At 38.6% G+C, this 26,961-nt stretch overlaps 1 protein-coding gene across 1 annotated transcript; it reads left to right on the plus strand.

Annotated features, from left to right (window-relative positions):
* The first annotated feature begins 1,339 nt into the window (after nucleotides 1–1,339).
* On the plus strand, nucleotides 1,340–2,829 carry LOC137503114 (zinc finger protein ZFP2-like). Its single transcript, XM_068230570.1, has one exon. It carries the CDS (start codon nucleotides 1,340–1,342, stop codon nucleotides 2,396–2,398), a length of 1,059 nt encoding a protein of 352 aa, XP_068086671.1. The 3' UTR covers nucleotides 2,399–2,829.
* The last annotated feature ends 24,132 nt before the right edge of the window (nucleotides 2,830–26,961 follow it).

Below are 26,961 nucleotides of genomic sequence, written 5' to 3' on the forward strand. Positions count from 1 at the left end.
TCATACAGCATGAATTGGAAAGTACCAGTTCATGTTACGATATATTTTAGCCCGCGTGATCGATTTTCCCATGTGGCAGTTGTAAGCGGATCTCGCCTTTAACCAAGAAATTTGCATTTCCCGCCCTTCTTCCGTAGAATATGTAGAACTACTCTGTGGTGGGGAGACAGGCTCAGAATTGGATGCTATCCAACTATGTTATGAATCCACTAAAAATAATCACGTTGCCCGTGATCTTTTGAAATAAATAGAATAATATTCCTTCTTGTACATAGCAGCAATATCCACTACGGTGCAATTCAACGTCTCGTACATTTCTAAACCGTGACAAGTTTCTTGCGCGTGATATCGTGATTAAGAAAAGACGCAACATATTCTCGTAACAAGTGAGAGCTTTTGAAATTTAACCTCAGTTGATGTTTATTCTCAGGAATGTAATGTTTATGAGTAACGAGCTCTCTGCACTGGATATCAGTGATTGGAATGTCCAGTAGCAAATCCCCTGTGTGAGAGTTGTAGTGGAGTTGGCTGTTGAACTATTGCTCACATGGTTTTAATTTGTCACTGTAGATCGAGACCCGAGGAGAGCTATAGAGATCATCAACCTCCGGACGGCGGATCATCTAGTTTTAGTTGTAATGTGTGCAGTGACGTCCTGGCTGGGAAGTTGGACCTATTGCAACATCTGAAGAGACACAAGGAAGATCGACCCTTCAACTGCGATCACTGCGGAAAGGTGTTATGTAGCCGAAGCAGCTTGTCGGAACACCTCAGAATCCACCCGCTCCAAATGTGCGTATTTTCTGATAAATGCTTTCCAAAGAGGAAAATGCTGACAGAGGACACGCGATTGCATACAGGTGCGATTATAAACGAATGCTCGGTATCTCATAAAAATTTCAGGAAAAGGCCGGACGTTGTGCGGTCTCACACAGGCGAGAAGCCATACCGCTGCAATGTCTGTAGCAAATCATTCATACAGAAAGGCAAACTATCGGATCATATGCGGACCCATACAGGCGAGAAGCCGTACACCTGCCATGTCTGTAGCAATTCATTCATACAAAAAGGCAATCTATCCGATCATGTGCGGACTCATACAGGTGAGAGGCCATACAAATGCGGTGTCTGTGGCAAATCCTTCATACAGAAAGGCAAACTAACCGATCATATGCGGACCCATACAGGCGAGATGCCTTACAGTTGCAATATCTGTAGAAAATCATTTATTAAGAAATACATTCTAACCCGTCATATGCGGACCCATACAGGCGAGAAACCATACAGCTGCAATGTTTGTAGAAAATCATTCATGCAGAGAGGTAAACTAACCGAACATATGCGGACCCATACAGGGGAGAAGCCATACAGTTGCATTGTCTGTAGCAAGTCATTCATACAGAAAGGCAGTCTAACCGATCATATGCTGACCCATACAGGCGAGAAGCCATACAGCTGCAATTTCTGTGGCAAATCATTCATACGGAGAGGTAGACTAACCGGTCATATCCAGACCCATACAGGCGAGATGCCATACAAATGCAATGTCTGTGATAAATCATTCACAAGCAAAGGCAGACTGACCGATCATATGCGGACCCACACAGGGGAGAAGCCTTTCAGCTGCAATGTCTGTGGCAAATCATTCATACGGAGAGATAAACTAACCGAACATATGCGGTCTCATACAGGCGAGAAGTCGTACAGCTGCAATATCTGTGGCAAATCATTCACAAGCAAAGGCAGTCTGACCGATCATATGCGGATCCATACAGGCGAGAAGCCATACACCTGCAATGTGTGTGGCAAATCATTCATACAGACATATAATCTAACCGAACATATGCGGACCCATACAGGCGAGAAGCCATACAGCTGCAATGTCTGTGGCGAATCATTCACAACGAAACGCAGTCTGACCGATCATATGCATACCCATACAGGCGAGAAGCCATACAGATGCAATGTCTGTGGCAAATCATTCACAAGCAGAGGTGGTTTGACCGTTCATATGCGCACCCATACAGGCGAGAAGCCATACAGCTGCAATGTCTGTGGCAAATCATTCATACATAAAGGCATTCTAAGCGGTCATATGCGGACCCATACAGGCGAGAAGCCATACAGTTGCAATGTCTGTGGCAAATCATTCATATGGAGAGGTAATCTAACCGAACATATGCAGAGCCATCCAGGCGAGAAGCCGTACAGCTGCAATGTCTGTGGCAAATCATTCATACGGAGTTATAAACTAACCGAACATATTCGGACCCATACAGGCGAGAAGCCATACAGCTGCAATGTCTGTGGCAAATCATTCATAAAGAGAGGCAAACTTACCGAACATATGCGGAGACATACAGAGAGGCAAACTAACCGAACATATACGGACCCATAGAGGCGATAAACCTACAGCTGCAATGTCTGTGGCAAATCATTCACGAGGAAGGGCAGTCTGACCCATCATATGCGGACCCATACAGGCGAGAAGCCAAACAGCTGCACTGTCTGTAGCAAAACATCCAGAAAGAAAGGCAGTCTGACCTAACTGTTCATATGCGGACACAAACAGAAGAGAAGCCATACTGGTGCAAAGTTTATACAACTGAAGCACAACTTGTAGGATTCCGGCAAGATATAGCAGATATCCTGGATTCAGAAGGTCAATTGGTCTGTATCGCGACTGACCTGTCTAAGGCATTTGATAGGGTAGATCATGAGAGACTACTGGCAAAAATTAGTGCAATTGGACTAGATAAAAGAGTGACTGAATGGGTGGCTCTGTTTTTAGAAAATACAACTCGGAGAATTAGAGTAGGTGAAGCTTTATCCTGCCTTGTAAAAATTAAGATGGGAATTCCTCAAGGCAGTGTTATTGGACCTTTATGTTTTCATATATATATCAATGATATGTGTAAAGAAGTGGAATCAGAGATAAGGCTTTTCGCAGATGATGTTATTCTGTACAGAGTAATAAATAAGTTACAAGATTGTGAGAAACTGCAAAATGATCTCTAGAATGTTGTCGGGTTGTTGCCTTTTCAGATTAAAGCTCGCAAATGGGCTGTTTTCATTCAGTAATGGCTACTATACCCCACCCATATCCAATCCCTCCTTCAACGCTAACGCCCCTTCCTCCCCAACATCAATAACCGAACCACCGCCGTAGGATTGAGACGGCAGTGAACCGAACTGCCGAACCTTACCCCCACCACTACCACGTGCAAGGGTTTGACAGCGGCATAGGTCCTACCCTTCCGAGGGCCCGGCTCAGACTGAATACTTTTGCCCTCCACCCGCGTGGGCGCGCTGTTGTACATCACGTCTCTCACCGTAAGCCCACGTGACGAATACGGTAGCTCCTATTGGTAGAAACATCTTCCGATTGCTATTGGTCGATTTGAGTTTGACAACTTGGACCACGTGGGACGACCACGTTTTTGACGTTTGTGACATTTTGCTTTACTTTGATTTGTATGCGGATATATGTTATATTCGTCTGCGTGTTTGAAGAAAAAGTACAAGATATTTGAGGTAAGCATCTTTACTGTTCCTGTTTTACTCATCTCCTAAGGCCAGAACATGAAAACATACCACACCAAGGCAAATGAATTTCGGATAATTTGAAACATAAGTGCGGCCAGTATCCAGTATTCGGGAGATAGTAGGTTCGAACCCCACTATCGGCAGCCCTGAAAATGGTTTCCTGTGGTTTCCCATTCTCACACCAGGCAAATGCTGGGGCTGTACCATAACTAAGGCCACGGCTGCTTCCTTCCCGTTCCTATGCCTTTCCTGTCCCATCACCGCCATTAGACCTATCTGTGTCGGTGCAACGTAAAGCAACTAGCCTTATCATATTTGTCCCCCTGTGGGTAGGGCCAGTAGAATAACAGCCACAGCATCCTCTGCCTGCTGTAAGAGACGACTAAAAGGAGCCCCATGTGGGCTATGCACTTGGGAGCTTGGGTAGGCTACCACGGAGCCCTTAATTGAATTTTGGCACTGCTTCCGCTTACTTGTGCCAGGCTCCCCACTTTCATCTATCCTATCTGATCTACCTCGATCACGACCTGTTCTTTTCTCCCCCCCGATTGTATTATGTATGGAGGCCTAGGGAGTCTTATTTTCCCTCCATAGCCCTGGTCCTCCTTAGCTGATACCATCATTTTCCTAGTGTCAGCCCCCTTCAATTTCTTCTCTCCGATTACTAATATATATAGGGGATGGTTGCCTAGTTGTACTTTCTCTTAAAACAATGAACTAGATTTTAGGCCCTTTTAATCAACAAGCATCATCATCTTAAGCAAGGAGATTTGTGGTGAGGGCAAGATGTTTGGTGGCCATGACATATACTAGGAACTGTCCCATCATTCGCCTTACTGCAGGCGAAAGGAAAAACATTCTCAGGACAGCCAGTGGTAGGGGAACAGCCTGTTTCTGTGTCCCAAATGCAGAGTTGTAGAAACACGGTGGAACCATAGCCACCCCTCCTCTGCTTGGTTGGCCGGTTGGAGTGCATGCTGTCAGACCACAGATCAGCCTACTCTGCAACCACCAACATAGATTTCTGCCTTCGATATACAGTAGGTACAAATGGCACTGTCTGAAGTGAGTTTCCACTGTCTTCAACTGGCATTTCGTCTAGGTTACAGCAAAGTCCCTTGCACACCGTAAAGTTGTGGAAGTAGCAGCATATTGTTCATAATACTGTACTAAATTAGCAAGCAATTCCTTGGACATAGCTCTTAATAGGTGGAGCTATGTTGTGACTTGGCATGGGAATGTTTTGTGCTGAATCAGCTGCCATATTATTGTATGTAGATCCTGATGCTACATATTTCTGTAAATTTATTAGAACTCATCTCCTGCAGATGGACTGAAAGGAAGCATTATTTGTACCTCCTGCATGTTGTAAGAGGGAGCAATCACAGAATCTGTATGCTCTCTCTTGTCTTTTAAACCCTCAAATATATTCATGATTCCATCCTTTTCCATGTAGCAGAAAAATTTTGATATATCCTACTGTCACATAAAATAGAACATTTTTATTGTAAATAGTGTAGGTTAATGAATACAAGGGATGCATACAAATTTGTAGCTTGACATTGTTTATCATCTAAATGCAGATGACTGATTGAATGATATGTTGTGTTTTGGTGCAGTATGTAGGAACAGAGTATGTGCTATCATGTCTTGGTTTCTTCAAACACTACTCTGCCAGAGATTTGCCATCCTCTAGTAGATGCAAAAGAAGTACAAATCTCAATATTTTTCAGTGTGTGGCCCTAGGTGCCTCTTTTGACAGACTGAAAGATGTATCATATAGTAAGTTCCTTGGGAAAATACAAATGGTGTTGCTGAAAACTTTTGCAATGTCAGTACAACGTTAAACTGCAATAAGAGAGAAAAGTATTATGTTGTACCTTGTCAGTTCCAGTCTCTCTTTCATAAATGAATGATCCTGTGTTTGTGTTGTATTGGATAGTTTTCTGGCTGATGAATATTAATTGATGATTAACACTGCTGAATATAATGTCATGCGATTATGATATACTATGATCACTAAAACTTTTGTTCACATTTCTACACAATTTTATACCTGTAACACTGTGGATAGTAGGTAGAATATAGCTCCATAAATCAAAAGATCATGTTTCATTTCAAATTACCTTTGAATCCTACAAACTCCCTCCTTAGCATATGAGTTTCCTTTCATCATTTTGGTTCCTGTGTATGGTTTTCTTTCTTACATTGTATTTATATTTTATTTCCTGCATAAGTGGCATATCTTGATACTATTGACTGTTACAGTTGGCTTAAGTAGTGTTAAAGAGGACTGATGTACGAGGGGATGTTAGTGTCTATTTCTGTCATACGTCTTAATCTGAGATAAGTATTGCCAATCCCACTCACCTTCAGGTCACTTCCTTCCTCCCTTTGTGAGTTAGCTTCCTTTTTCCTCAGCAGAAACAAACAAAAGCAGCACAGGCAAGGCCAGTCACTCCGATCCTTCAAGGCTTTGTGGATTAGTAAAAATAAAATATAGCTCCATAATTGAAATAATTATAATAAGCAGCACAAGTGGTAAGCTTCTTTCCTCCAGCAAAAAAAGTATTATTAATAATAATAAAGCACAGGCCAACCTCCAGGTGTATTGTTGTTCAGAATGCAGTGTTTCAGAAAAAGGTAACAGAAAGAAGGAAAGAAAGAAAAGGAAATGAAAGAAAAATATAAGAGTAATAAAAAAAGAAAATATATATTTAATGTAATATTTAAGAGTGGAGGGGGGACGAGAACCTGGGGACCCTCCGCACGCTAAACGATTTAAATCACCCGCCCGGTAATTTTAGTTCAGCCCTGTTTACGCTAGAGGCGCTGGTGTGCAATTCCTGGCGATCATTGCGCAGCCGTTGCGTACAGAAGTAAAAAATAACGTTGAGAGTCATCTCTTACTCATTCTCTTTGACCACGTGTAAAGCCCACTAGAACAGGACTGTATTGATAGTTGATAGTTACAAATATAACGGGACATTGCACCCGGTGCTGTTTTCAAGAAGTGTCGTGTACTCTGGAGTTGTCACTGGTAATTCATCCTTTCCTAAATTCAGCCCGTTCTACTGACTGATACAAATGAAATCCGTTCTTTAAGTGTTTGTTTTAAGTGATTACACTGAATTAAAATATCATGTTTTGTCTCCAGGTGTGAGGTATGTGTTACATAAGACGCGTATTAGCCATTTGTACAGCCTATTCCGTTAATTTATTGTGCTACATATTTTCTTCATTGAGAAATTGTGATTTCTATCATTTACACTGTGTCCACAATCTCTATTGTCGGTATGGTTCAAGTTCTATAATTTACTTTTGCAAAAATTATACATCTCAATTGGGAACAGTAAGAAGTTGATACTAATCTTTCTCAGTTTCAGCATTCTACATATTTTTAACACTTAATATTTTTAATTTTCTAAAATTTTATTTCTACTTAAGCATGAAAACTGTATACGCATATAACCGGCATCCTTTTTGAAAACTCCTGGCCTTTGTGTCACAAGTGCCAGCAAATCTGTTCCTCGTGTGTTGTAGCAATATAACGTAACTTACCTTACCTATCAAAATTTTTTGGAGTGAAGAATATTTCTGAAGGGCTACGCAGGTGAAGAATCGCGGATATTAGTTTCAGAAAGAAATTACAATATGTAGTGCATAATTTTAATTATTGTGTTGCTGTGTTATTTACCTATGTTTGCAATTTAATAGTGACGCTGTGAATGTTGAGTTGTTCTTTACACTGTAGGCTGCGATATATGGTAGTAGGGTTCGAAATTTTGAAAAGTTTCCGTTTAGGATATCATATGTAGAATTCTTGTTATGGTTATCAGTGTTGTTATGGAGATTCTTCTTCATTGTATCAGTCATACAAAACTTGAGATCCAATAGGTATGATCACAATATTAACAGTCATGTAAAATTTTGAGTCTCTTTGGTATGTTCATAATATTGACGGTCATGTAAAATTTCAGGCAAAATGCTTAGTCTATTGACAGATAACCTAAGTAGCAATGACAGAAATAAGGTAATATATTTCTCTGGGCTATGTTTTAGTATAAAATCATTGGAAGTAATCAAGAACCCCAGTACCTTCTAACTACGTCAGTTGCAGTGGGAAATGGACCTGCAAGTAAAAATCAAAGAGGAACCAGCCTGGCTTGAAAGAACAACAAATGTATCACTTGTGAGTCTCATGGCAAATAACTTTATAGAGATCAGAATTTAACCCTTAGTAGCTGAATAAGTTTGGCAGGGGCATAATTTACTATGTGCTTCCCCAATATTAACCCCAGCAGTCGCCATTTCCTACATGGGCATCTAGGAAAAGTATGTCTCCCTTTTGTTTCTTTGTCTGGGAGTATGTGATAATGTACTACGCAAGGCAGCCAACTCTTAGGAAGTTCAAACAACAGTATTTATATACATCTATAGGTCCAACTAGTGACAGAAACTTTGTTCATGGGGCAAGGAAAGGTGTTCTGGTGGCATATGCCCCCAGATGATGGTCGCCAAGTGGAAAATTGGCCTCTAGCATTTACTAGGGAGATGTTTGATAGTGGCAAAAAGCTGAATTAAAGTTGTGGACTTGATTGGGAAGGAACCTTGGTTAGGTCCAGCTACCAATGAAGTTGTGACAGGCAGCGTTTCAAGATCGAGGCATCAGGACATTTCATGAGCTAAGTACCCATCAAATGACTGTTTATTGTTTATTGATTACCTCTGGCGTTTATTGAAATGGATTTCTGTAGGTTGTATGGTTATGTTTTTATTCTACATGGTTTGGTAATGGTATCGTTGTGGGATTGACATCATCTCCTATCATACATTATCCAATTTTAGTGCTAGTAACTGCTGAAATGAAGGACAATTGTGGGTGCTGGATTTAATTCGGTTATGGCAAGTAGGACTTTGAATCTCATAGTGAACATATTTTTCCTCCAAATGAAATTCCAGGTAAGATTTGCTTCATTTAAACTTCTTTACAATGTTACTAATGTTGGGTGATCTCATAGTAAAACTCTGCCTTGGCGGAGAAGCTGTGAAATAATTTTGGAGAAGAAGCGACTTATTGTCATCATCTTTCCTTGCTCTGTCTGTTGCTACTGTAAACACAGTCCATTGTAATCTTCTGAATGTGTGGCTTACAGTTCAGTCTCTCTTCATCTGATAGCTTACATGGTGATGTGATAACATTCTACTTTCATGTTGGGGAGTCTAATTTGGGTCCATTCTAGAGGTATTTGATGAAGCTGAATATCCCAGCACACGTCTGTATTTATACTGGTATAAAAGTGAATTCCTGCACATCATTCTTGCACCTCAGAGTCTTTGAAAACCTTGAGAGTTGGAAGAGGGATATTCAATGAATAATTGTGACTCGGCAGCAAAAATCTACTCCCAACACTGTGAACTGCTAATTTATAGACGTGATATTGTCCAGGAGTTGCTTAAAGGGGAAATTCTGCAGCTTATGCACACTGTTCTCTGAATAAATGTTTGCTGGTTGAGTTCTAAATTATAGACACTACAGAAGAGAACGGTGTCTGAACATATCTGAGATGCGAGTGCACTGCTATTCATGATCTATACTCTTGACACTTCTTGTTATGTTCTATTCTTGGGTATATAGAAAAAAACAATAGCTGTCATCAACAACAACGGAATTCAAGAACTACAATGTGACCCTACAAATAAATTTAAAAACAAAATAAAACAAGCTATCCAGCAAACAGACTTTATTCTCACAGAACAAGAAAAGGAAAGCCTCGCTATCAAAAAATCCCAAACTCCCCACAGTAAGAGCCATCCCCAAAATACACAAAAGCTCATGTCCCATTAGACCAATAGTAAATTATGATGTGCCAATTTACAATTTAAGCTAACAACTGAAAAAATCCTTAAAGAGAAAATCTCACTTAAAGAAGACAGATAAATTAAAAGCAGCCTAGAACTAATCAACCCCTTCCCGCCCGAAAGCGCCCGACTATTCACTTTGCCTTACGGTCCGTATTGCCCGAAAACACCCAGCTGCATTATCTGCATACGCGTGCAATCTATGCAATAGTTTTGGATTTTTTGGTAGTGAATTGTTTATTAGGCTTTGATGAACATGCAGCATAATATACAAGGCTTAGGAAATAAAAGAAGAGTGAGAATTCGTCTTGAAGTTGTCTAGGCAACGGACTTGAACTTCCTCGAGTGCTGGTCAGCTGTTTAGTTCGTAAACATGACGGGATTGAATACTGCGGATATTGAGACTGAGCTGAATAACGGCATAAGAAATGACACAAAATTGTTGAGCAGGGGTGGAGGTAAATTTTTAGTGAGTAAATAACGTACCAACAAAGATAATTTTACTGATAACTGTGATATAAGTGAAAACGGATATCTAGATATCGGACCTGATGATGATGCGGCTGCAATTCAGGTAACACAAACATTTTGTTTCATTACTCAATGATTATATGGATTATGTTGAACCTATCAATAATTTCAAAATAGTATTATGAGAAATAGGTTATATTTTTACATATGTTAGGCGGAGACAATCTATTCAGTGACGTTACCGATTGCGTATATATCAATGCAGCAATCAAACAGGCGCATTTCAGTAAAATAGAAACAGAATGGTAAGACACTTGCTAGAAGAAATGAAAGTTGATATACAAGGTCACCATTACACTTCCAGAATCTCATATTTATTGGCTTAGGGGAATTTAGACAACATGAGAATATGACAAATACAGCCTACCTCAGTGTTGAGTATCTCCAGCACGGGTGGGGGTTTGAACCGACAAACTTACGACTCAATGAATAGAGAAATGGATTTGATGGTATGTTAAATGTTGTAAATGATGGCATGTTTTCTAATATTATTGAAAATGAAAAGTTGTGCTCTGCTTGAATGTTTCCTAATTAATAGGTTGAAACCTGGGGATAAGCGGAGCAAAAATGTGGGTGGTAAAGGGTTAAAGATACCCTTTGACATCACTAACATGTACACCAACGTAACAATAGATGAATCCATTAAAATTATGGAAAATTTCATAAAGAAAATCCTTCACTGCAGGAAACCAAAGAAATAATTAGCCTTATTAGAACAATGCTACACCAAAATTGCTTTGCATTCACTGACAAGATCTATTGCCACAAAGAAGGGTTAGCCATGGGCTCACCATTATAAGGTATAATAGCAAACATTTTTTGAATAACTTTGAAAACATCTTCTGAACGTATCAGCATTCAAAAGGAATATTATACTGGAGCAGGTATGTAGGCGACATCACGTGCATATGATAATGACTTCACTAATGCACACCAGTTATTAAACACACTAAATTATTTACAAAATTCCACCATCTTCACAATGGAGCAAGAATCTAATAAGAAAATAACACCACAATCAGCAGGAATAATGGCAACCTGTCTTACAAAGTGTACAGCAAGCCCACTCAGGTGTTGCATGCTATTGACGAGTCTAACCATGCATACACACTAAAAATAGCTTGATTGAATACAATGATACACAGAGCTGTTTCCATACCAATGAGCACAATGGAGTTCAATGAAGAGGCACAAATTGTTTAACAAATCATGAAAGAAGACAACCACCCTCCAGGCACAGTAGATAAAATATTAAACAAACAAAAGAAAAGTCCCTGGAAAACCACCACACTTGGTTCTCAACTACATTAATAATAACACATAAAAAGTAGGTTATATCTTTAGGAAACAGGGTTTTAATTAACCTTCAGGATGAACAACACACTGCAGAGACACATCAACAAGTGCACCTAAACAAAAAAGACCCTTTCTCAAAGTCACGATTCTATGAACTCAAGTGCCAAGAACTTATCTGCAATGCCACCTATATAGGTCAGACAAAACAAAATTTCCACGCAAGATTCAAAGAACACAATAAACGATCAGATATAATCAGCATTCAGCCTTTGGGGAGCACATATACGACAGTTCACACTATTTCACAGACATCAACACAGATCTAAAAATTTTACACATTGAAAATAAAATAAAATCTTCAAATATGAGGGAAGCAATCGAGATCTACATCGCAAAAAGTGCTAACGTAACCAACTTAAATGACCATACACACTTAAAAAATTCCCCGCACATCGCTCTACTCACATAATATCTGGACCATACTTACTCATTAAATTGGCATTTATCACAATAATATCCTATAGATATTCTCTATTTCAATTCCATACATTAGTCATCTAAAATCATTCAGTTGCATTCATCCATCTTACATAAAAGTACATTATAACATGAAGTAGGTTATTAACCTTCTCTCCCCTCTCCAGTGTGGAAAGAGTATTCCACAGTGCTCCACTCGTTCCATCCTACTTCCCCCTCTCCTCTCTATGGTACAGTGTACTAGATTTTAACATCCAGTAGGAGGGATCCACAATGTTCGGCACTCCCCTCTCGTGCTTCCCCTCCCCTCTCCGTAAGGTTTGTGCTATACTCAAAACTTTCCATTTACCTCTCCATGACCACAGTCCTGAAATAGTATTTGGTGACAACAAAGTTGGCATTGGCAGTCTAGATAAGTTCAGGAGTTTTCTCGATATATTAATACTTGTAAATTTCTAATTTGTCAGTACTGGCTCATATTATCACTGAACTCTCTATCATTGACAAGTTTATGCAACGTAAACAATGCTGTACATATATGCATATTTTGTGTGATTTCATAGAGTCTGAGGATGTTCTTGTAGAATGAAACATGTCATTCTTTGTATAATAGAGTGTTTATTTTTTACGGGTATGTTTATAGTGTAATAATTTATGTTAAAATTGTATGTTTGACAAACTAGAAAGTTTTTTTGTTACATTTAACTAAGTCTACAAAGGAAAGTGTGGCTTCATCTTTAACAAACTCTCCATTTTGTGCGTCATTTTATCTTCCTTTCCTTAGTTCAGCTACTGTTCGATTTCTTCTGTATTAAATGTGATAAGTGAGTATATTCTGGAATTTTATATTTTAATTCGCTTTTATTAGTAAACTAACTTGTAACAGAATGTAAGCTTTTGATCACAGTCCCTCCTGCACCCCTGTAGTGTCAAAATGTTTCATGAATCCAAGTGAAAAATTTAAAGGTCTCGTAGTACGAGGGCCATCCGATAAATAGGTTTCCCTATTTTACAAAAAATACAAGCAGGCTATTTACACTTGTGCTGGCCCTGCAGTGTGGGGGTAGCATGCCTGCCTCTTACCCAGAGGCCCCGGGTTCAATTCCTGGCCAGATCAGGGATTTTTACGTGCATCTGAGGGCTGGTTGGAGGTCTACTCAGCCTATGTGATTAAAATTGAGGAGCTATCTGACAGTGAGATGGTGGCCCTGGTCTAGGAAGTCTAGAATAACGACGGAGAGGATTGTTCGTGCTCACCACATGACACCTCGTAATCTGTAGGCCTTTGGGCTGAGCAGTGGTCACTTGGTAAGCCATGGCCCTACGGGGGCTGTTGCCCCATGGTGCTTGGTTTTATTTACCTTTGAGAAATATTTAATTTTCATTCTACAACTCGTACACTACTTTTCCACATAGTCACTATTTCAGTCCAAACATTTTGTTATCTTGGCAGCAGTTTCTTGTTACCTTCATCATACCGGGTCGGGTCCCATCTCTGTAGACAGCGGTGCACTTCCTCTTCCACCTCTTCATCAGTTGCAAACCGCTTACCTCCAAGGTGCAACTTGAGTTGTGGATAGAGATGGAAATCACTCGGGGCAAGTTCCGCAGAATAAGGTGGATGGGGAAAAAGGTCCCTTTTGAAGTTCTGCAGCAAATCCTGCGTCCTTTGAGCTGAATGGGCAATATTTTCTGAGACAAGACCAGAAAGTTTTCGTTGGATTTCAACTCTGAGCTTCGTGAGGACCGTGCAGGACCTCTCATGTGTGACTACAGTGCATTGGGGCAGTCAGTCAACCAATACAACATCATTACAGTCCCATAAGGCAGTAGCCAAAACTATGCCTACAGAGGCTGAGGTCTAACCGGGCAAGTTGGCCATGCGGTTAAGGCCGCGCAGCTGTGAGCTTGCATCTGGGAGATAGTGCGTTCGAACCCCACTGTTGGCAGCCCAGAAGATGGTTTTCCGTGGTTTCCCATTTTCATACCAGGTAATTATTGGGGATGTACCTTAATTGACGCCACAGCTGCTTCCTTCCCACTCCTAGGCTCTTCCTCTCCAATTGTCAACATAAGACCTATTTGTGTTGGTGCGATGTAAAGTAAATTGTAAAAAAGGGTCTGAGGTCTTGGCCCTTTTTTATGAGCACGTTCGCCAAGTTTCTTCCATAGCATGCATTGTGGTTTTGTTTTTAGAGTTGAATAATGCACCCTACTTTCATCTCCAGTAACAATGCGGGAAAACATTTGATCTCCCTCTCTTTGAAGCATTTGCAGGAAAGCTCAGGCTACCTCGTTCTGTTATTGCTTGTGAGCATCAGTAAGAAAACTTGGGACCCATCTTGCACAGACTTTTCAATACTGCAAGACATTCAACAATATCATTGCAATAAAGGACTGCCCAGTTTCCGTGCCGGGAGGCAGTAGATTCATTATCTCATCAGTGCTGACGCATTAATCTTTGTCCACCACATTCTGACCAACAGTGGCTGTAATGGGCCTGGCGCTGCGCTGTCATCATGTACATCTTGCTGCCATTCCAGGAACCATGAATGCCAGCATGCATCTTTCACTATAAACTCACACCAAATGGCAATGAATATTGGTAGCCATTTCATTTTTTGCCGTGGAAAAACGAATAACAGGACAGAGTTCACAAGTGGAAACGCTTTCAAGTGGTAGCTCCATGGCAGGTAGCGCCGTACTGGTGAACACAGAGCATGCACGTGCGGTTGAAGATCACCTTACCCCAGCCATACGCCAGTGGAAGTTCCTACAGTACCAACTTAATTCTGAAACATGTGGTTTGCAGAGAGAAAATAAGGAAAATTATTTATTGGATGACCTTCGTAGATCATGAAAGAGCTTCTGTAACGGCAGATGTACACTCCAACACTGATGGTGTTCTCATCCCCACAGTTCTTCACAGAACACTGCATAACATCCTTGTAGTAGTAAAACATTTCAATTGTAGTTGCTTTATGTTTGACCTGCATCACATCCTTCCCTGGTCTATGACTGTGATAAGGCTGCTTCTTTCATGTTCGTTTTTTATTTTTACACTTGGATGAACAGAACTGTCTCAATGCAGTGTTTATCCCCTGTGAGCTTGGCAAAACCAGATTATAGAAAGTGATTAAAATGTTTCAAGGGATTTTGATCTGTCTGTCTAAACAAAATGTATGTTAAGAGCATAGTATTAATATTTCTCACTGTATGGCAAAAGATTTAGAACAGTTTTAATACTCGGATGTGATTCAAACAACCTCAATGATTTGATAGACGTAATTGGATACATAAAATCAATTAATATAATTTAGTGTTTATGTCTGTGGCAGATTCCTTCCAAAATTTTGTGCGAGATGGTCCCAATTCCATCTCTGGTAGGATATCTTCTGATATGGCTAGAAAATGCTTCTCACTTTATATTTGGTTCTCAGTCTCATGCTTTCTCTGACATTAGGTTTGAACAAGGATGATAACACCATTCTCAGTGCAGCCTTTGGTTTTGAAATCCTCTGCTGGTAGAAATCTCTCTTAAAAAGTAGTAAAATTTTGAAAGTAACTGTAATACTTGGAAGTAGTAAATTATCATGCTCATTTGTTGATGACAGTATTTGTAGATGTGTGTTACGTGCATAACTTATGTATCTTATTTTCCACAGGAAAATATTGAAAATGTGTCAGAAATGATACCACTGAAAAAAGAAGCCAAATCAGAGTTAACAGAGCCAGGGCCAATGCAGGAAAACTCACTTGAGGTAATGTACATAATTTGAAAAGCCATTGTTAGGTACTGAATATAGAAAATGGCTGAACAGATATCAGTGGTTGACCCTTCATTTCAATACATATGATTGATACACTTTTTTATGAGATTGACTGTTTACTTACCTAATTTTCACCTTTCCTTCATGTTCTTTAAGATCTTGCATTATGAATCACGCAGCAGTTCGGGTAGATCCAAAGATCTCTACTGTACATCATTTGGGAGGTGGTATCTTTGCTACTAATATTTTTGACTTAGTGAATATTTTCAAACACGGAGTTGCTATCAGGAGCACTTTTTTGTTACTGTACCTGGGTATTTTACTAGTTGTTCCAAATGAAACACCATTGTAATCTTGTTGATTATATTAATTATTGACTTCTAGATAATACAATTATTTGTAGATACAAGTTGCAGGTGATTGCTTGCTTACTGTCAGAATTCACTTACGTACTACACACATTGTAGCCATCTTGTGGCAAGTAGAAAATATTCTTATCCTTCCTAATGTGGTCTATGATGATACTAGTCTATGGTGACTTATAATATTACTTAAACTTTCAATGAATAAATGAGCCCTTCAAGAGTGATCTTGCCTTTCTGTTTCATATGTGGTAAAGGACAGTGTTTGTGAATAGGCTTTGTATGTTCCCCATTACTCACCTGAACATTTGTTACATGAATTAGGATCACTGCCATCGTCCACTGCATAGCATGTGACTATGTTGTGATGGGGTATTTATTGGGATATTTAATTGACAATCTCTTTCAGGAATTCTGGGTTGGCTGCTCAATATACAGCCATCTGGATAATGAGAGAGGAAGTATAATCATGATCAGGGAGTGTAGTATTTTTCTCTCCTACAAGGAAATTGGATGTAGTTAGGTAAGAAGTGTCAAAAGGGTCGTCATTTAACTTTAGTGAGGAGATGTGAGTATGTGTTGTAAGAGTGGTCCATTCTTTGTTGGTCAAGAAATAAGAATTCATCACTCTTCTAAGGCGATATATCAGACTGTTGACAGCTGCTTCTCGTTTTCTATCAAAGTGTAATGCTGCAGGAGGGATGCTGTATCAGTCCCATGCCTGCAGTTGCAGGATTGTTTTTCAGAAAGGCCTTGATTTCCTTAGCTGCTCTGAAGAAGTTTGTGCCATTATCACTGTAAATGTTCAGCGGGTGACCTCTGTGAAAATAAGTGAACAAAGAGAGGCGAGCAATGTAGTTGTTGTGAGATCAGGTATCATGTCTATGTAGAGAGACTTGGTAGCTAGGCAGTCTGGTCTTGTTCCATCTCACGCCAATGTTTATGAGAATTGAGCCAGCATAGTCTATTCTAGTGTTAAGAAATGGGTACATGCACACTTTGTGTATTTCCCGTTAATTGTTCAGAAGTATCTGCATTCAACTTACGACCCTTGAGACGTGCATAAATGTTGCTTCTTTACCGCCCCCCTTGCTGATGGGATCCGAAACTTGCTTCTCAGAGATGTGATTAAGGGTTGAGTGCCATAATGAAGTAGTCGGAGTTGTTCCGCAATGATAATTAGATTAGTGAGATGATGATATATATACAGAATGATCTAATATTTCCTCCCCACTAGAATTAAGATATTGTGCAGTCTTCTGCCGACAAGGAGATGGCTTCTTGATCCATGATTATGGTTATAATCAATATGATTTAATATTTTCTACAGAACATTAATGCAACATTTGAGTGGAGGGTTCAACTCCGATATGAACAGTGGACTTGAATTTCACTCTTGTTTATAACAATCTGAGATAAATCAAAAACAATATGCAGCTACTCTCTGTACCTTTTTTAATCTTGAAACTTTTGTTATGAATAAGTCATCATCATGTCTCTAAAAGCATTTGTGGCATTTTTTGAACTGGGAGATTAATTCGAACATCACGTTTTCATTTATTCCTCCTCATAGGATCTTGATTCAACCATCCAGAACTATGCCAACAAACTGTATTGTTGACAATTGTGTTCATTTGTGGTCGTCTGGACACTAAGTCATCGGGTTTCTCTGTGGACGGCACATGGTGCCACTCATTTGTATCTTTAGCTACTTCAAACTGGGAGCCTTTAATGTTTTCTTTGAATAGTCTTGTCAAGAGAAAGGCTCCGCAAATCTCAGACTTTGAATGGAGAGTTATGAAAAACCAATTTTTTTAAAGCTTTGCTGCCTTGCATTTTACACAGAGCAACATTTTATTGCTAAACAATCTGACATACACACATAAATGCTATTTATTGAGCCTGCAGTCAGATGATTATAGAGAAGAGATGTTCTTGAGTGGATGGCCCTTCATGGTTTATGTAGTTGAGACTAATGCCATTGTCAGTCTTGACTGAAGCGTTGATATTAACAAGTGTTTTTTCTGTTTTACTTGAATGATTTATGACAGGGTAATGTGGAATTTAATAGTGTTTTTCTTCCTGCAGTTTTTCACATTCCTCTCATGTTATCAAGTGATTTGAATTCTAACATGAATTTAATATATTCCTGGCAAAACTTCTTATTTTTCAGACGTTTTTCCCAGGGACAGGACATGCTTAATTGCCATTTGTTTAGATCAACTAAGTTTTAAAGCATTTCTTCACAGGGAGTTATACAGTGTATCTAACTGACGTGTCTGTCATCATGAGTTGCTGGAAGTTTGCTTCATGCTGTTTTTCCGTTGGTGTTGTTCTCTTATGTTATCCAAAATAGTGAATTTTGTTTTGTAGGTTGCATACGAGTAAAGATTGATGAGGCATAGGTTTTATCTTGGCAACTCACCTCTGCCGCATTCGTCACTTACCACTGCTTTCTTCCTGGCATTTGACATGTGCACACTGCTGCAGTCACGGGACTGCAGTCTGCCGATTACCTGCATCAAACATGGATGGCATCATCGGTTTTAGATTGTACACTCTACACTCTTCATGGATGTTTTCGGCGTTTCTAGTGCCATGTGTCATTGCTTTTCCTCTACCTCCCCTCTTCATGTCGTCTATATAAGTATTTGTCTTTACCTGTTACCTTGATGCACTCTTTGGCTGTTGGACAGAGGGCAAAATCTTTGTGTTATGCTGGTGTAAATTTTCACACTGGTATGGGACTTATTCTTGACCATAAGGTATTGTAAACTGCGCTTGATTCTCGAGTGAGCCGATGACCGTAGATGTTAGGCCCCTTTAAACAACAAGCATCGTCATCATCATCATCATCATCATCAAGACTCTTGAGTGGTAATATTTGGTTATGTATCCATAAAGGTGCAGCTGCATGTGTAATTCCTTTATTTGGAATGCTTTTGGAATTTATGTGAAAATGAACTTTGTGTGTGTCAATCCTCTCAAAAATCCTTGAATTAAAAATTTGTTTACATTCCTGAACTGCATAATAGCCTTATCTTGAACTTGCTTTGCTCATATTTTCTAGTCATTTCAATTCTTACTGTATGCCCAGATATTGTAATTGAAAATGCTGATCTTTTATTCAGTCACCTGTTCTTATTTTTTTTTCTACAAAGACACTAAGTCAGCGGGTTTCTCTTTGGACGGCACATGGTGCCACTCATTTGTATCTTTAGCAACTTCAAACTTTGAGCCTTTAATGTTTTCTTTGAATAGTCTTGTCAAGAGAAAGGCTGTTGGTTAGGAAATGTCTGTTCTGTTTAATGTAACTAATTGTAAATGTTGGTGACACTCTCACTGATCTTTGTAGTATTTCCTTTGTGTTTGGTTGTGAATTACCTTTTGATTTTTTTTGTGTCGTACTGTTTGTAAGTTGTTGTGCCTTGGCTTTCAATACATCTGAAGTAGCCAGTTCTTGTTCATGCACTAGTGTCTTTGAATTTTCCTGACTGCTTGTGCATTATTTATATCTTACCCCTGTGTACAATCCATACTATAACCTTTCTCGGCCACCACGTGCATATGTCTCTTTGATGTTCACCTTTTATCTTTCGTAAGTAATTGTACTAACCTGTCCATCAGAGATTCATCTCAATTTTGTGTTTTGGAGAACTGGTTAGTTTTTATGAGTTTGCTGATACATTATTAAATGGTGTATGAAAATTTGAGTTCTTATGAATGGGTCCATTTGAGGAGTATGCAAAATGGGATCAGCAAGTGTTAAGTCACTAGGAATGTTCCAGTAGGAAATTGGCATTGTTGAAATTGTGGTTCTTTTTCATAAGCTCACTAGCCAGGGTAAAGTCGGTGATGAAATTGTCTGTAGTGACGTTTCTCCCTGTTCCCTCAATAACTTTGACAAGTCTCAATACCACATTCTTTCCATTGTTCACTTCTCTCTCTCTGTGTTACTGATGTAGCATTATCAACTGCAGAGGCGCACACATAAACCGTGTCCAAATCCGAGAGGAGGCATAATTTTGTTCCATATTTTCCTCTTGGTTTGGTAGATAAATACTGCTTAAAGAGGCATTTTCCCTAAAGGAAGCCAGCTGTTCATCCACAGTATTATTTTCAAATGGAACAAACACTTTAGGTAGTTGTGAAACGAACATGTTATGAACATCTCTTATTGCTGTTAACTTGCCATTATATCTATGGGCTGGTCTCTCTTCCTTATTATCGAAGCTCAAAACTGGGTTATCATTTGGGACCGTTGAAGAGATGCTGTAGCTCGAAGGATAGAGTGACCGTCTGCTTCATTCCATACTTCTAGAAGTGATTTGCCCACTGATTTGTAGACTCCAGGAAAATCAAGCCTGCAAATATAGATAACTGCATGTTATTGTTGATTGTGATTATTAGCAGTTAACAAAAGACAGAAACTGCTATTGTTTCCAAATTGTGTAAATCGTACATATTTATAAATGCTTCAAACTCTATGAAAGAAATGGGCTTGTAGCTTTCCTTTTATCTGCAAAAACCCTCTTCATTTCAAAATTTGTTTCCCATAAAGTGGTTTCCAGCATTTTATAAATGATGAATAACTTCAGTGCCAACATCTGGGTGGGTAGGAGAAAGGGACCTGCGCTCGGATGGCCTTCATTTAAACCGCAGTGGTACGTATAAGTTAGGAAATTTGTTTGGAAGGGTAATAGGGAGGTACATTCAGGGAAACGGGATGGCCTAGGGAGCGGTGATAAGGGAACAGGGAACTGGAAATCAAGTAGGGATGACATAAAATTGTTAGTGTTGAACTGTAGAAGTATTGTAAGGAAAGGAATAGAATTAAGTAATTTAATAGATATATATTTACCAGATATTGTAATAGGAGTTGAATCATGGCTGAGAAATGATATAATGGATGCAGAAATTTTCTCACGGCACAGGAGTGTGTATCGTAGAGATAGGATAGGAAAGGTGGGAGGGGGAGTTTTCATTCTGGTGAAAGAAGAATTTGTAAGCTACGAAAAAGTTAAAGATGAGACACATGAAATTCTAGGTGTAAGGCTCATTTCTAAAGATAATAGGCAACTTGATATATTTGGAGTGTACACATCGGGAAAGGGTAGCACTGATGCGGATTCAGAATTATTTGATAGGATAGTCAGCTATGTGGGAAACGACGTGGAAAGAAATGTGATTGTAGCGGGAGATCTGAATTTGCCAGATGTCAATTGGGAAGGAAATGCGAACGACAGGAAGCATGACCAACAAATGGCAAATAAGTTCATATGGGAAGGACAGCTGATTCAGAAAGTGATGGAACCAACCAGAGGGAAAAATATTTTGGATGTGGTGCTGATAAAACCAGATGAGCTCTATAGGGAAACTGAAGTAATAGATGGTATTAGTGATCATGAAGCTGTTTTTGTAGTAGTTAAAAATAAATGTGATAGAAAGGAAGGTCTTAAAAGTAGGACTGTTAGGCAGTACCATCTGGCTGATAAAGCAGGTATGAGGCAGTTTCTAAAAAGTAACTATGATCGGTGGAAAACGGTAAATAAAAATGTAAACAGACTCTGGGATGGGTTTAAAGAAATTGTTGAGGAATGTGAAAACAGGTTTGTACCTTTAAGGGTGGTAAGGAATGGTAAAGACCCGCCTTATTATAATAGAGAAATAAAGAGACTAAGAAGGAGGTGCAGACTGGAAAGAAATAGAGTTAGAAATGGCTGTGGAAGTAAGGAGAAATTGAAGGAACTTACTAGAAAATTGAATCTAGCAAAGAAGGCAGCTAAGGATAACATGATGGCAAGCATAATTGGCAGTCATACAAATTTTAGTGAAAAATGGAAGGGTATGTATAGGTATTTTAAGGCAGAAACAGGTTCCAAGAAGGACATTCCAGGAATAATTAATGAACAAGGGGAGTGTGTATGTGAGGATCTTCAAAAGGCAGAAGTATTCAGTCAGCAGTATGTAAAGATTGTTGGTTACAAGGATAATGTCGAGATAGAGGAAGAGACTAAGGCCAAAGAAGTAATAAAATTTACGTATGATAACAATGACATTTACAATAAGATACAAAAGTTGAAAACTAGAAAAGCGGCTGGAATTGATCAGATTTCTGGGGATATACTAAAGACAATGGGTTGGGATATAGTACCATATCTGAAGTACTTATTTGATTATTGTTTGGCTGAAGGAGCTATACCAGATGAATGGAGAGTTGCTATAGTAGCCCCTGTGTATAAAGGAAAGGGTGATAGACATAAAGCTGAAAATTACAGGCCAATAAGTTTGACATGCATTGTATGTAAGCTTTGGGAAGGCATTCTTTCTGATTATATTAGACATGTTTGTGAAATTAATAACTGGTTCGATAGAAGGCAATTCGGTTTTAGGAAAGGTTATTCCACTGAAGCTCAACTTGTAGGATTCCAGCAAGATATAGCAGATATCTTGGATTCTGGAGGTCAAATGGACTGTATCGCGATTGACATGTCTAAAGCATTTGATAGGGTGGATCATGGGAGACTACTGGCAAAAATGAGTGCAATTGGGCTAGACAAAAGAGTGACTGAATGGGTTGCTATATTTCTAGAAAATAGATCTCAGAGAGTTAGAGTAGGTGAAGCTTTGTCTGACCCTGTAATAGTTGAGAGGGGAGTTCCTCAGGACAGTGTTATCGGACCTTTATGTTTTCTTATATATATAAATGATATGAGTAAAGGAGTGGAATCGGAGGTAAGGCTTTTTGCGGATGATGTTATTCTCTATAGAGTGATAAATAAGTTACAAGATTGTGAGCAACTGCAACGTGACCTCGAAAATATTCTGAGATGGACAGCAGGCAATGGTATGTTGATAAACGGGGCTAAAAGTCAGGTTGTGAGTTTCACAAATAGGAAAAGTCCTCTCAGTTTTAATTACTGCGTTGATGGGGTGAAAGTTCCTTTTGGGGATCATTGTAAGTATCTAGGTGTTAATATAAGGAAAGATCTTCACTGGGGTAATCACATAAATGGGATTGTAAATAAAGGGTACCGATCTCTGCACATGGTTATGAGGGTGTTTAGGGGTTGTAGTAAGGATGTAAAGGAGAGTGCATATAAGTCTCTGGTAAGACCCCAACTAGAGTATGGTTCCAGTGTATGGGACCCTCACCAGGATTGCCTGATTCAAGAACTGGAAAAAATCCAAAGAAAAGCAGCTCGATTTGTTCTGGGTGATTTCCGACAAAAGAGTAGCGTTACAAAAATGTTGCAATATTTGGGTTGGGAAGAATTGAGAGAAAGAAGAAGAGCTGCTCGACTAAGTGGTATGTTCCGAGCTGTCAGCGGAGAGATGGCGTGGAATGACATTAGTAGACGAATAGGTTTGAATGGCGTCTATAAAAGTAGGAAAGATCACAATATGAAGATAAAGTTGGAATTCAAGAGGACAAACTGGGGCAAATATTCATTTATAGGAAGGGGAGTTAGGGATTGGAATAACTTACCAAGGGAGATGTTCAATAAATTTCCAATTTCTTTGAAATCATTTCGGAAAAGGCTAGGAAAGCAACAGATAGGGAATCTGCCACCTGGGCGACTGCCCTAAATGCAGATCAGTATTGATTGATTGATTGATCACCTGTCCTCTGAAGAGCATATCTCGCTGGTCCAGGTGCAATTCCCATTGTGTTACTCAATTTGGAATACGTATAATTGAAATTTACGTTTCTCTGAAGTATTATTAATATAAACAACTAAAATATTGAAGAGCATATAGGCCTATAGATATAGGTCCATGATGTAAATGAAGCAATAGCATTGTTCATATTACAGTGCAACCCCAGTTTTGTGTGACCTCGGTTTAGCATAAACCCGCATTTAATGGAAGAAATTTCAGGTCCTGAAAATTATTCCATAAGAGCAATGCAATTTTATATTCAATTTTACATAATTCAAAATACTGTAGGGCAAAACTCGCATTTAGCGTTAAGGAAATGTTAAAATTTTCCTATATTTTGGTTATGGGACATTAAGAACCACTGCAACAGACATCATAAGCTTGCTAAGGATGATTCAAGGCAGAAGAGGAATTTGGAGCATGGGCACTTAGAGCTAAAGTGAGATGTCTGACTCTGATTGACATCTGTTCGCGCCCGATGTAGTAGAACAGAACCCCCGTTTTAATGACAATGTTATTATAAGCTATGAAAATTCCTGTATTAATCTGTGCAATATCCTTTAGTTACAATACAATGAGAATCCTTTTACCGTTTCATCCATTATCACAGGAAAATTCAGGCATGTTAGTTTTCATCCATTACCAGTATTCATACACTCTACTCCAGGGTTTATATTGAATGCGATCAATTGTCTTCTTTGTTGATTCATTGCTACGCATGAGTGAATTGATCTTGAGTGAGTCTGAGGTCTTCTCACAACACAGACTGGTGTATTAAACATCGGGATAACATATTTTTGCAATAAGTGCAATGACAGCACTTGTTAACTCTTAGAAATAAAAGCTGAAGTAAAAGATAGCTTAATTTACTATGTTCTGAAATTAAATAAGAATGTGATGCTTCTCATGATACAGTGGTGTGCATAACTAATTTCAGAGGTTAGGTTATGTACTTGCGCATCTTGTTAAATTTCAGAATGTCTGTTCCCTTGTTTATTTATAGTAAAATTGTTATTATTCAACAGGGAGCTTGAAATTTATTTTTATAAAATGTGCGCGGTAAACCTATGTTACAAAGAAACAATAACAGTAAAAATTTCCACCTATTTGATATTTATATTTGCATTAAGCAAATCAATTAATCATACACAGTACATGTTTCATTCCATTTTGGAACATCTTCAGCTGTATTACATTGCTTAGGTGAAAACACTAAGTATTTATCTTTTTAAGAATATCTCAAACATGTACCTTGTTTTTCTTAAAATCTGCGTAAATTTAAAATTTGCAATAAATTAAAATGAATGTGGATGGTTGAATGGGGTCGAAGGCTGCATTAGCTGTGCTCCTCCAAGCACATAGTAGATTTTAGCAACAAGACTATGGGGATTCTCTTTAATTAATAGTAAAACAGCAATCAGCTTCAGGGATCCTGAACTAACCAAATTCAAGAGATATTTTTGTAAATTTAAAACAAATAGCTATCACCTTTGAAGGAGCAAATGAAGAGAACACCTTGTAATATTCAGGACGGTGACAATGGAAAGTTATATTTTCAAAAAACATTTTATTAGAAGACAGGCAGAATATTTTGGTGATAAAAGTGCTGGAAACATTTTTTACAACATCTGTTCAAGTGAATAGATTTTTTAAAATAGGCTAACCATAAGCAGATCCATTTCCCTCTCATTTCACCACCCCATTCAACCATCCACATTGATTTTAATTTATTTCAAATTTTAAATTTATGTAGATTTTAAGAGAAACAAGGTACCTCTTTGAGATGTTCTTAAACAGATAAATACTTAATGTTTTCACCTAAGCAATGTAATACAGCTGAAGATGTTTCAAAATGGAATGAAACATGTACTGTGTGTGATTAATTGATTTGCTTAATGCAAATATAAGTATCAAATAGGTGAAAATTTTTACTGTTACTGTTTCTTTGTAAATAGGATACGATACGGGAAATGAAGCTGATTTCTTGCAATTGATACCTAGGTTAGGTGATGCCGCTTGAAATAGGAAACTGGCAATGTTTGCAACAATCCTCTGGACTGATGCTATTGCAGTTCTTAAGAAGGAAATGTAATATGGGTGTTCAGTCTATTGGAATTAGAAAATACATGCTAATGAGTCAGCTGCTGCTTGGAAAACATCCACAATAATGTTTAAACAAACTGATTGCTGTTCTGTAGTAATGTTAATGGGTTTGTGTGAGTTCAGTATCTTTCCTGCCTTTTATGAAAAATCATGCATAACCTTATAAGAAAAACCTTAAACTGAAGAGATTTGCATTCACCAACAAAAAATTGTCAAAATGCAGCACAAACTGTAACTACAGGACAGTGTATAATGTAGATATCTCCTTCTTTTATTGCTGTCATTGTGTAAATAACGTATGATGGCACAATATATGTTAACCCCCATTTAACAATAAAAATTCAGGTCCATGTAAAAACGTTAAATAGGGATTCTGCTGAATGTGCAACGTACCTTACACCTGATTGTCAGTATGGTTGTTTTCTCCATTCCGTCCCATTTTGAGATATGTACACTTCTTTTTGTACAGAGTCAGTCTCATCTTGTAGTTTATAACCAGATACTTGGAGCTCATCATTTTCTTCTCCCTCCAGAGAAATGTGATCATCATCAGTTTTTTGGAAAACACAAATTCAGGATCAGCCAATGCATCATCAGCTTCCTCTTCATGTTTACTCTCACTAATTTCGTATAATATATTTCATACAGATTTCTCATTAACCGCTGATGACCAGCCATATTTCATCACAGAAACAATGCAGCACTCCCTAGTCGTGGGGGTAGTCGAACATTGTTTGTGTAGTGACCAGCAGGTAGGGCAGCATTGATATTAATGGATATGTCCATTTGATCCATTCATCATATATGTAATTTTTTGAACTGGTAGAGTAGTCAGCAACTGAAAAATATTTTTAAATCATGTCAATACCTACTAAAGGAGATGAACAAATACACAAGTTTTTTGGCATATACAGTTCATATTTTGTCAGTTACAAGCAATTGAATATTAAATCTGGGTCGATGCAACCCATTCAGATTAGAAGGATTAAATGGGGTAGAGACGAGCCTTAATGAACATGTCGAGATACTGATAATATTGTCTAACTTCATTATAATGCTACAAGTGGGGCAGAGCTTATTTGTACATTCAAAGATGTGCTTCGCATACTCCAATGCAATCAGCTTAGGGCAGTGGTAGTGGTTATGAATTAAGTTCTACAGTATGGTTATATTTGGTTCAGTCATTGCAATGTTTTTCTAGGGTTTTCTTTGTCTAAACTTTCAGGGACAAGGTGATATTTTGAAACTTTTGATTCCAGTTAGGCCTTAATTTCTAGTGATCTTTTTTCAAAAATTGCCCTAAGTATAGTCACAACATTATGTCTCTGTCGAAACTTGGTAATTTTAATTTT

The sequence above is a fragment of the Anabrus simplex genome, chromosome X, assembly GCF_040414725.1.
Source record: "Anabrus simplex isolate iqAnaSimp1 chromosome X, ASM4041472v1, whole genome shotgun sequence".
Classification (NCBI taxonomy): Eukaryota; Metazoa; Arthropoda; class Insecta; order Orthoptera; family Tettigoniidae; genus Anabrus; species Anabrus simplex.